The sequence below is a fragment of the Trichosurus vulpecula genome, chromosome 7 (genome assembly GCF_011100635.1).
Source record: "Trichosurus vulpecula isolate mTriVul1 chromosome 7, mTriVul1.pri, whole genome shotgun sequence".
In the NCBI taxonomy this organism is placed as follows: Eukaryota; Metazoa; Chordata; class Mammalia; order Diprotodontia; family Phalangeridae; genus Trichosurus; species Trichosurus vulpecula.
The window spans coordinates 190,400,701-190,412,710 of record NC_050579.1 but is presented as its reverse complement, the minus strand read 5'-3'; the positions used below and the strand labels follow the sequence as shown (position 1 = coordinate 190,412,710).

Below are 12,010 nucleotides of genomic sequence, written 5' to 3'. Positions count from 1 at the left end.
TTAAAGGGGGATTTCTTGCCAATATTATTTTTCTTGAAAAAAAACTGAATTGTAAGTAGACATAAGATTCTTGAAGGTGGAGGTGATTTCATTTTTGTCTTTATAACCTTAGTAAGTGCTTAATAAATGTTTATCTTCTTGTTAAAATATAAATGCAATTCAATGTTAACAGTGACATTAGGAGCTGTTTTTGTTATTCTATGTCTGGTTATTTGGGCCAAAACTCAACACATTGTCACCTTAGTATCTGAGAAGAACAAAATATGGTCTATAATAAGAAGAATAGTGCCTGGCTTACAGCTAGGTACATAACATCCAACCTACTGTAAGAATGAAGCCACAGGAAAGCCTTTATTCTCTGTTACTTGTTTCCTTACTTTGGATCAGAGCTCATAATTTCTGTACAACTCTAGCAAATCATGTAAATGTGTATGTTGTGATTAATGTGATATAAAGCCATCATTCAGTTTTCTCCATGGGTCTATGTATCTTTTTATTCTGTTAGTTTAATGGTTTATTCACTTGTGAAGAAAGCATTTCATAATGTAGGTCACAAATATTGTGAACGTTTGAGGTTCTCAAATCCTAATGTTCACGAAGCTGACCTCTTCGAAAACTATATATATCCCTGGTGCCTCATTCCTAAAAAATGGAGAAAAGATAAAACACTGACAATAAAAAGTTGACATTGACAACTAATTTCTCTCCACATCTGATGATCAGCAGTAGCAACCATTATCTCTCTCTTCTCCCAAACGCTAAAGAAATGAGGTTAAGCAAAGCACTCTTTCTTTCAAAGTCTAATGTCCAATGCACAATGGTTTCTACACTATACCTCATAGGTCTGGAAAACATGTAAATACTATGAAGGCCAGGTATATATCAACAGATGTCAACAAAATAAGGCAAAAATATTTTGTCTTCATATTATGCTCTAATGAAATGAATCAACTGGTCAGATAAGGCAGCATTAACATAAAGAGTCTAAAATTTCATTTTGCTTATGTATATATAAGGAAGAGATTTTCCCAGTTGGTACTTGGTTAGTTTTTAAGAAAATGGCATCAAACCCTTTTTGGGTATGCTATGGTAGGGATTCTTTGTGCATGTGTTGAACTAGATGGCAGCTGTGGTGCCTTCTAACTCTCATATTCTGTGATTCTGATACATAAAGGATACCTCAAAACAGGGGGTCTTAGTCTTTTTGTGTTGTAAATCTTTTTGGCAGTCTGGTAAAGTCAATGGATTCTATCTCATAATGTTTAAACAAATATATATATATATATATGTGTATGTATATATGTGTGTATGTATATAAACTATATAACTATATAAACTATATAACTATATAAAATAAACTGAAGAAAATGCTACATTTTGATTAGAACTTAGAGATATAGTATATATAAAGATATATATTTTTTCTCTATATAAGTTCATGGAACCCCTGAAATGTATTCATGAGCCCCTTGGAGTTAAGAACCTCTGTTATAGAGAGACTGAAGCAATTATGCTCTGAAAAATGTTGGTTTTCTTAGATTTAAATATTTTTCCTTGAAATCTCATTGATATTCCTAATTTAATAATGTTTTCCCCCAAAAAGTCATTCAGTAAGCTTCCACAGTCTTTATTAAAGCATAAGGTCCAAATTAATGGAATTCAAATTAATAATATATTACTATATAAAACATTTCAGAGCTCCTAAATGGAATCCATAATCATTCAAGAGTTTGACCTATCAACACAAAAACCCAAATAGGTGGAGAATGTCTACTGTACAGACCGTATCATGTATTTGAACAGATATATGATAGAAATGGCCCATAAGGCACATATATGTTGAATATACAATGTGGAAGGCCAATGGACTAGGCCCAAAACTGAATATCAAACTGGAATACATTTTGGAAATTATGCAATGCTTTTAGTGATTTAAGGCTTCTCTTTGAAACAAATGTTCATCTTTTAAACATCAATATTGTTCTAGTGATGCTATACAGCTGTGAGTCATGAAATGTTACAATCCTCCAAAATTTAAAATCAAATGTTGTGCAAAGGACAATGGAGAAGTACAGGGTGGGCAAGAGTAGGCTGGAGCATATTACTAATTATGATCTATGCTGAAGAAGCAATAATGAATCAATGAACAAGCCTACATTCCAACAGGGAGAGAACATGTATTCTGTTCTACGTATGTATGTATGTTCGTGCATGTGCACAGAACAAATACAAAAGAAGTCCAAGGTAGTTTATACAAACAGATTTAGAGCTTAAAGGGATTTTAGAAACCAGTGGGTCGAATCTCCTCCAATCTTCATTTTAAAGATGAAGAAACTGAGCCTGAGAGAGTTAAGTGACTTGCTCAGGGTCATAAGTGTGGGAGGCAAGATTTGAACCCAGGTCTTCCTTAGCAAAGGATAGTCAAGGAATGCCTAATATATTCCACTGGTATTCACACAATGTCAAGATCTAGAGAAAGGCCCCCAGCATGCTGGCTGGTCCCTCTGTACAAAATTTATGGAAAATATGGACAAGATTCACTTCTCCTCTACAGTTACCTTTCATTCATTCTGTATTTTCTATGTACTTATTTATATACCAGTTGTCTCTCCCCCAAGTAGAATGCAAGCACTGGGCGGACACTGACCATTTTTGTTTTTTTTCTTAGTGCCCCTAACACTCAGCATGATGCCTGGCACATAGTAAGCTCTTAATAAATGTTTGTGAATTATGATCTATATATTCACATATTAATTAGATCACAAATCTATAAAAATTTAAAAGCATAGGAGTATGAGTATAAAATGAGCCTGATTTCTATAAATCATACCTAAAAATCAGCCTATAGTCTTATAACTTCAACTTAAATAGTGATAACTGATACTCTGAAATGTTATGCCTCATGCAGCAATTTTTTCTCCCAAAATTTTACAATACAACATTGTGGATATAAGTAAATAACAAATATTGATATTGGCTTTAGCATTATGTACACATGCAAGAAATTTTAGAAGATTGATTGAAGTTGAAGAGCAGTTAAACTCTAAGTTTCTTACAGTCAAGTGCAATGTCTTAATACTTTTCTTTTACCAACCCTAGCATGCTGTTAACAGTATAATAGTAACTTAGTAAATATTGTTCATGTTCCCTGCTTTCAAATTTTCATTTACAGTAAGAATCCATTCATCTCATATCTAATGTTACATTAGTATCTGATCTGGTATACTTTTCTCTACTTTTACTACTTCCATTTAGTTTTTAAATCAATTTTGACTTATTTTCATATTTCGATTCAAAGAAATTCCTGAATAAATTAGCTATTACATACTATTATATAGTATATTATATAGCTATGTACATAATATATATTATATTATATAAATATATAACAGATGGGCTCCTGAAAAGTTGTATGCAAACAGTTTCTGTAAATCAAATATTTTAATGTCCTAGAGAGCTACCTTAAGGAAATTGATAATGAATCCTTTTGTAAAGTGAATTATTCTCTAACTTAAATATTTCAAACATTCATGTAGTTTGTTCACTTTTTATAAATATTTTACAGATAAGATTGAGGCAACTGTAATTATAATATAGCCTGGAACATATCCTCTAGTAGGCTGCTAATGGCTATTAGCATAGTACCACATCATGGCAAATCCTCCAAAGGCTTTATAAGAATTAAAGTGATATTAACTCTTTCAATAAAGGAAACACAGCCCAGCCCTCCAACTCCAAATGTTTTCACAGGAGAAATTATATAGAGAAAAAATAATGTAATTCCTCATTAAAACTAGATAGCAAAAATAGGTTAAGAGTGAAAGATATTACAAAACGATTAAGAACTCAAAATATCCGTTTAGTTTACATAAACTAAACAGAATCATAATAATTTTTAAAGATCAGTTGGTACATTAGAATGAAAAGTATGGATACAAGTACTATTTTGTAGCACTTACCATCATTTTTAAATCATCTTTTATGCCTAGCAAATTTTTCTTTTCAAAAATTAGTTCCCTATAAGCTCTAGTTACATGGAGATATGATTTAAACTTTCATTTTACTAACTAAATGTTCAATTTAAGATTACTGAACACAAAAACATCACACAAGAACTGTTACTGAAACAAAGATACAAGGGAAGTATTGTTTCTTTTTTTAAATGTATTTCTATCCTCAATGCCCCACAAAAGTAGGTGCTTAAAAATTCTTATTGAGTATTACTTTCATACTATCCATACCTGTGCAATAATGTAATAGGAAAAGCCCTGAACTCATACTTTCAAAACCTGAGTTTTTTGCCCCAGCTTCAAAAACTTACTAGCCCTTTTACAATGGGCATGTTTATGTCCTTAAGCCTCAAATCCTTCACCTGTAAAAACACAATGATATTATAACTACCTACCATATACAGTTGAGACCATCACTACTTTGTAAATATTCAAGCATTATAGAAGAATGAGTTATATTATCACTATTACATTTTGCAATGGATCTTAAAGGTCTTTGGGAATATGAGAAAGGAATTTCCTAAATGCCAGTTTTGATCACTTACTTCGATTATCATTACTATTGAAACAAACATGAAGTCAGAGTAGTTTAACACAGTGCTTATTATGTGAAGAAAACTAGCATGGAATGATGCATCTAAAATAACTAAGGGTCATCATATATTTTTAATTAATACATGCTAATTCCAGGAATGTCATTATGAATGAAATGCTTTCCTCCAACAAAATACATTATCATTCCAAAAAGCAAAATTTAGGAACCAATCTTTTCATCTGTCATTTCCATCTAATCATTTAATTCCTGCCCAAATATTAACAAGGCACTTATCAAACCCATAAACCTTTATATATCTGACAAACAAAAGGGAGTTTAATCTTCATTAAATTTACAAAAAGTGAATTTCTTTTCTTTTGAAATGTATGTTCAAAACTATTTGGTAACCAAGCACTTAAAATAAATCAATCAACCTATTTTAAAAAATCGACAAACTTTCTGAATAGCTTTAATCTTAGGTACCCTATTCACCTTACTTCTACTCCAATCAAAAAGGACTGTGCCCAAACTTTTTTAAAGTTTCTTGATCAACCAGGTTGGGGAGGGGAGTAAGAAAACATATGCACTGCCACCTTAAATATTAAACATTTATTTCACAAATGAATCCCAAATTCATTCACTTCAATTGACCTGTTACAAACAACTTGTTTTTATCCAAATTATTCAGTTTCAATTCCAAACATAAAAAAATGTATCACAATGCAAATCAAATTTTTTCTGGATATAGGCATTCTACTTATTCCAAATTCCAGGTATAAATAAAGCACAGTATTTTACCATTAATCTATAGAATCCCATATTCTCACCATATTCTCAATAGCCACATACCACATACCTAAAATTCCCTCAGTTGCTACTATTGAACAATTAAGCTTTGGTCATCTAATGACAAATGTGCTTCAATATATATGAGAGCTAGGTTCTTCCTAGTCCTTGAAGAGCAGAAATTGTTTCATTTTTTTTGTCTTTGTATAGGTAGTGCCAAGTGCGACTGGAACATAGTAAGCGTTTAATAAATACTATTGGTTGATTAATTAAAATTCAAATGCACTATAGGAGACTCCCAGTCAAAAGAATCCTGCAGTGAGTTATTTTATAAAGCAAAAGTCCTGTTGAAATTAAGTAGCCTATCAACTAACCCCAATTTAACTGTTTTAGATATTCAGAATATCATATTATCTTAGAATTCTAGACTCTTAGTCTCAACCATTTGTGATTTTTTTGAGTGAAAGGCAGTTTTTCTTATTAATAAATTAGAAGACATATCTCTCCTCTTAGCAGACAGAATACTATGGGACAGAATGTTGCACACATATTTCTGATCTAGTCAGAATACTAATGCCTCCAGTGAGCATCCTCTACAGTCTGACTCTAACCACCTCTCTACTCTCCAGCCTCATTTCACACTCTGGCCCACTGCATAATGTCCATTCAATTTAAAAGCAACTTCTATGTGCAGGCACTGTGCTTGGCTCTAGAGATATAAAGACAAAAATACCCAAGACCCTTCCCTAAAGGCCCCTGTACTTCCATTCTAATATATGTGTGCATATGTATACGTATACACACACACACACACACACACACACATACACACACACAATAAATTGGGGGGAGAGGGTTAAAAGTCACTTGGAAGGATCAACAAAGGCTTTCTGTAGGTGTCACTTGAGCAGAGTTTTGAAGGAAACTGGAGATTCTAAGAGGCAGAGGTGAAGTGAGAATGCATCCCAGGCAGAAAGGAGAGCCAGTGTAAAGGCACAGGGATGCGAAGTGAATGTGGCAGGTAAAGAACAGCAAGAAGGTCACATATGAAAAGATGGGAAAGGTAGCTTGACACTGGGTTGCAAAGGGCTGTAAAAGCTAAAAAGAGGATCTTCTATTTGATACTAGAGATAATAGGGAGCTCCTGGAGTTTACTGAGCAGGGGAGTGATATGGTAATAAGATAATAGGGAGCTACTGGAGTTTACTGAGCAGGGGAGTCATATGGTAAGAGCTTAACGTGGAGAACAGATTATAGAAGAGAAAGCTTCGAAGGCAGGGAGATCAATCAGGAAACTACTGCAATACCTCCAGTGTGACGTGATGAAGTCCTGAACCAGGGTGGTGACCATGAAAAAAGGAGACAGTTGTAAGAGATATTGTGCTAGGTATCAACTTGACAACTGATCAGATATGTGGGTGGAAGGTAAGTGAGGGCTTGAGAATGACACCCAAATTGCAGATGTGGGTGACTGAAAGGATTTTGGTGACCTTGACAACAACAGAGAAGTTAGTTAGAAGGGTGGGCTCTGGACAAAGAGAGTAAGTTCAATTTTGATACATTTGGGATATAGTTCCACAGTTAGAAAAGCCTGTTGGACATTCTAGTTTGAAATGCACAACAGACTGGAGCTCAGGAGAGGGACCTAGCCCTGGATATCTAGATTTGGGAGACATCTGCACTGAGATGACAATTAAACCCATGGGAGCTAATGAGGTCACCAAGTGAGAGAGTACAGAGAGAACAGAAGAGGCACAGAACAGAGTCTTAGTGAACATCCATAATTAGGGGAGGTGATATGCATAATAAATCAGCAAGGGAGACTGAAAAAGGAGCAATCAGATCAGAAGAAGAACAATGAGTAGTGCCATGAAAATTCAGGCAAGAGAAAGTGTCCAGAAAGACAGAGTGGTCAACACTGTCTAATATTATAGGGATGTTTAGAAAGACTTCAGCAAAATCAAACTACTACCTGCTCTCTAAACTTAATAGTCTATTTTCTGGCATGGGAGTATTCCTATAAGCCACACCTCCCCTATACCTGGAATTCACTGCCTTTTCAACTCTAGAAACTTCTACAGAGCTCAGGGTATCACCTTTTCCTTGAAGACTTCCTTGGTTCCCCTAGCTGTTAGTACTCTCTTTCCTCAAATTAACTAGTATTTAACTTATTTGTATACATAAAGAACTTAAGTTCCTCAAAGTGAGGGACTATTTCCTTTTTCTTCGTATCTCCAGCACCTAGTATACTGCCTTCTGTGTAGTACCTGTCAAATTTGAATACATAGAAAATATGACTATAAACATAAAATACCCTGTAAATGAGAAGAGCAGAATGTTAAGGTTAACCATGTAAACTAATTTAATAAAGATTACTGATAATGTACAGAAGCAACCAAAGCAAAAATGAAATGCTTTTATTCCCTTTATTAAAAATGACACATACTATGAAGCTACACACCTCTAAGCCATTCCATTCAGCAGTGATTTCTGAAAACAATGGAAAGAATGTGCTCAGTCTGCAGCATTTTTACTAAGCATTTCCAGATCAAAATCATCCCCAAGGAAAATAAAATAACACCTTTAAAAAAAGAGCTAATGAATTTTACTATCTCCTCCAATGATACCCCCAATTCTGTGTGAAATGTCTTTCTCCCTTCATTATTTAGTTCATACATAAGTCTTTCATAATTGTCAGGTAAAATTCACATACATGTGAAAAGAAAACTATTCTTTGAATAGTTTAGACTATTGCAGAAGAATAGTTTAGACTATGCAGAAGTCTGACACTTCTGCATAATGTTATTTAGCATTTTTGTAGTGTTTTATAAATATAAATTTTATAATTTTCAATACAAAAATTTTTATTAAAAAGCATTAAAAGAGACCTTTTAAGGTCCACGAGTCACACATATGGGTTAGTTTCTCAGGTGAAAAGGATAATAAATAAGTCCATAATTTTCATCATGTAGGCAGCAAAACAACTAATTCATGAATTTATAATTCTCAATTATTTGTTTAACATCATATGCTACACAGCCCCATCCATATTGTGTTGCTTATACCATAAAGTGCATAATAAAATGTATATATTACAAAGCATTTATTCAAAAAGATTGAGGAGTTTATAGCCCTCAGATAAATATAAAAGGGAAATTATTTAATATTATAAGGTAAGAGGAATGGACACACTCTAAAACATTGTTCTATTTTGACTATTGGCAAGTCTCTTCAGTTTGTGCTTATGCTTCTAATGGGTCCAGGGGTAAATGCTAATACCAGTGTGTAAGAATAACAATTCCTTCCAGGGAAGCAGAAACAGAATCCAAATAAGGATAATACAACCCAGATAATGCAATTCTTGACTACCCAGTACCACCCTTTCAAAATGATGTCAGAAAGTTGGCATCAGATTGCTGCTAAAACTCGGCAATGGCTAGAATTTGTACATGGCAACAGGTTACCCCTGAAAGCCCTGACTAGGTCTGGCAGAGAATGAGGCAATTTTGGCAAATGGTAGTTGTGTAGCTTCTTACGCAGAAATCACTACTCATACAGGTACACAGGTAAGTCTTTTCCTTTGAGATTGTTTCCATATTATTCCTCCAAGTAAAGGAATTATTTACTACATTAACTGAGTCAACCAAAATGTCTCATCATTTCAGCAGAAGTTATTTAGAACAAGTCTGAATTTTTTCCCATAAGGTCACAAATATGAAAAATGGAATATATATCACTCCAAAATCCCGGGAAAACTTCCATTTTGTATCACAAAATATAATCTACAAAAGATTCTTCCAAATACAAAATGAAGTATTTCTATTAATACCTGCAAAATGCATTTAAATGTTTAGTCACAAAGACCAACTAAGTTCTCAGAATGAAACACACACATACAAATGAAAATATAAAAAAACTGTCCAAAATGCATTTAAAATCAACCGGGGTGTTCATCTTTTCTTTCTGAGCTGTAATTGTAACCCCAGAATTTCCTGAACTAGCCAGCTCTTAAAACAAACAATAACAAAAAAACCCCCACAACTAAAACCATAAGAAAGTAGTGAAGCTTGAGTCTCTCATGTCTCAATAGCTCACATCAGGCTTTAGCTTGCTACACTAAGCCTATACTATAACCTTACCTTAGTACAGAAATTGAAGACCAAAAGGAAGAAAAATATAACTGAAGGGATATGGAAAGTAACAAAAAAAGTCACTTAAAGACACTCAACAACAGCAGACTTTAAAAGACTTCCACAGCTGGGAATATCAAATGCTGCAGCATTACTGATAGTAAGCTTAGACAGCCTCTGCTTAGTCTCTGGAGTGTCTTTGGCATGCGCATGTCCCGCTTATATAAAGAGATGCTTACAGTCCAGGTGCTTTTTCTTGGGCCCCATTACTTCATGAGTGGTTGCTTTGCAGACGGCCCTCGCTACAGCAGAGCCTGTCACGCTGTACTGAGCAGCTGCGATTCGATCCGTGAGCGTTTGCCCCGACATCTTCGGCTGCTGCTTCTACTGCCTCCTCTTCTGCAAGAAAGAGAAGATAGATGGCCTCCTCATTAGCCCAGGGTTCCTGCCTTTGGGCAACAAGGGCCTCCCTCTCTGCAACCTCCCTTCTCCACCCCAGAGGGACCTCTGTAGGCGCTGTCCCAGTATCTCGGTACCCACCGAACTAGAGGTTGTAAAGATGCGGATGAACCTACAATCCTGAGATGCACCCACAGAAAATGAACTCATTATGGGGTGCACTCATCTGGGGCTTCTCTACCCTGCAACATATCCTTCTCCTTTTTTTTTTTTTTCTTTTTGCTTCCCCACCATCCCTACGTCCTCCACCCTCTTGTCGATCAACAATTTTTCTCCCCAACCTTATTCAGGACTAGACCCTTCAGGTTTCGGGGTTGTTTCCTGGGCACCGTGCCCACAAGGCGACCTCCCCACCGCTGCTGCAGCATGCCCTTACTCCCTCCCCCCAATCCCCAAGAGGCTACAGAGACGGACTGGATCGGATACCCAACCTTTGCCGCCCTGCCCTCCCCCTCCCTTGATGCTGCCTCGGCGGCTTCTGCTGCTGCAGCTCCTGCAGCAGCAAAGGGATCTTCCTCTCTCCATCTCCTCTGAGCTGGAGATTATCGTTGCATTGCGCCATATTATGCCCTCGCTCCCCCTTCTCGGCATACGGCCGCTACCGCCTCCCACATCCTTAATCCCTCCCTCCCGCACCCCTTTCCTGGTCCCCTTTATGCCCCGACCCTGCCTTCCCCCCCCTCCCACCGCAGCCCTCTCAATGCTCACTGCAGGGGGCCCGCCCTGGGGAGGAGGGGTGGGAGGGCTCGATTGCGGCTCACCCTTCCCGGGTGCGGGAGCCGAGGATCTCCCCGGCCCGCTGCCGCTCCCCGAGGGTGGGAAAGGGCACCGGGCCCTTGGGCGGCGGGGGTGCAGCACCGCACCCTGAGCCGGCGGCGCGGGGCGGACCTGTCACTCCCGGTCCTCCTCCCTCTGGGGAAGGATAATCGCCTCCGACGGAGCCCCCCAGGAACGCTAGGCGAAGGGGGCACAGCCCGAGGCGGAGAAAGACTCTAGAGTGGAGCCGGGAGCGGGCGCTGTGCCGACGGCTGCCGTGTAGACAGAGCCGCACGAGTCCGTTACTCGCCCCCGCCCCCACTCCCCAGGGCGGCGCTGCAGCTGCCACCGCTCCTGCCTCTCTGCCGGGCCGCGGGGGAGAGACAACGTGCCCGCCCGCCTGTCAGTCTGTCTGCCCGCCCGCCTGTCGATCCGTCGGCCGTCCGTGGCCTCGGGGCGGAAGGAAGGAAGCCGGCGGGTGGCTAGAGAGCGGGCGGGTGTCTCGCGGGGAGAGATGCCCCCCCCCGAGCTCCCCCGCAGCGCTGTCCCTCCTCCTTTTCTCCCTCGGGCTCCCCGCCGCCCAGGGCCCCAGCCCGCCCACCCCGGGGTGCAGCATGTACCAGCCAGCCGCTCCCCGCCGCCGCCTCCTCCACTGCCGCTGCCGCCGCCGCCGCCGCCGCCGCGTCTCTCTGGCTCTCCCCGGCAGCGTCCCCATCCCCCCGCCCCCACCTCAGCTTTGGTTCTTCCGACAGAGTCAGGTGACAGGCGCGGACAAACCGGTGCGAGCCCCTCCACCGAGAGGATCTCCGGAGCGGGTGGGGCGCGCGGGGTGGGCATGGCGGGGGTGGGGGGGTGGAGCGCGAGCCCCAGCTTCCCCGTAACCCTCCTCCCCGCACCTTCCACACACACACACAAGCAGACATGCATGCGTTCGGGCATACATCCATACTCACACGTACACCTTCCTTCGGTCCCGCTAGGCTGGAGCAGCTTTCCTACGAGCGGTCTTCACCGAGAGGATAGCATCCCCTGAAAGGCTGTGCTGGAGAGAGACTGGGAGGGGAAGGCTCACCTCCGGCCCTTCCCCTCCGCGGGCAGCATGCGCACGCGCACGCCAACACCGGCTCCCGTGCACCTGCCTTCGCGACTCTGCAGCGGACACCGGGCGGGCTAGGGGAGGCCCGCCGCCCCGAGCCCCCAGCTCCGCGCCTGCCCGGCTTCGATGCTAAATGGGCGAAGGCCGATGGAAGGGCAGAGCCCCTCTGCTGCCCGCTGGAGGGCAGTGAGGATGTCTCCTTCGTTGGCACTAGTCATGGCTGCCCGAGCCACTGCTG

At 40.0% G+C, this 12,010-nt stretch overlaps 1 protein-coding gene across 2 annotated transcripts in view; it reads right to left on the bottom strand.

Moving 5' to 3' along the window:
- SNAP91 (synaptosome associated protein 91) overlaps positions 1-11,715 on the bottom strand; it is a 166,520-nt gene extending 154,805 nt beyond the window's left edge. Inside the window, exons 1-2 of one of the 2 annotated variants that reach the window (XM_036766826.1) lie at positions 11,630-11,715; positions 9,701-9,860 (exon numbers count right to left, since the gene is read on the bottom strand). In XM_036766826.1, the coding sequence (XP_036622721.1) occupies positions 9,701-9,830 (130 nt within the window). In that variant the 5' untranslated portion in view covers positions 9,831-9,860; positions 11,630-11,715. Of the gene's footprint in view, positions 1-9,700; positions 9,861-11,296; positions 11,346-11,629 lie in introns of those variants that run through there. The other variant, XM_036766827.1, reaches the window with a different exon arrangement.
- Between the last annotated feature and the right edge of the window lie 295 nt (positions 11,716-12,010).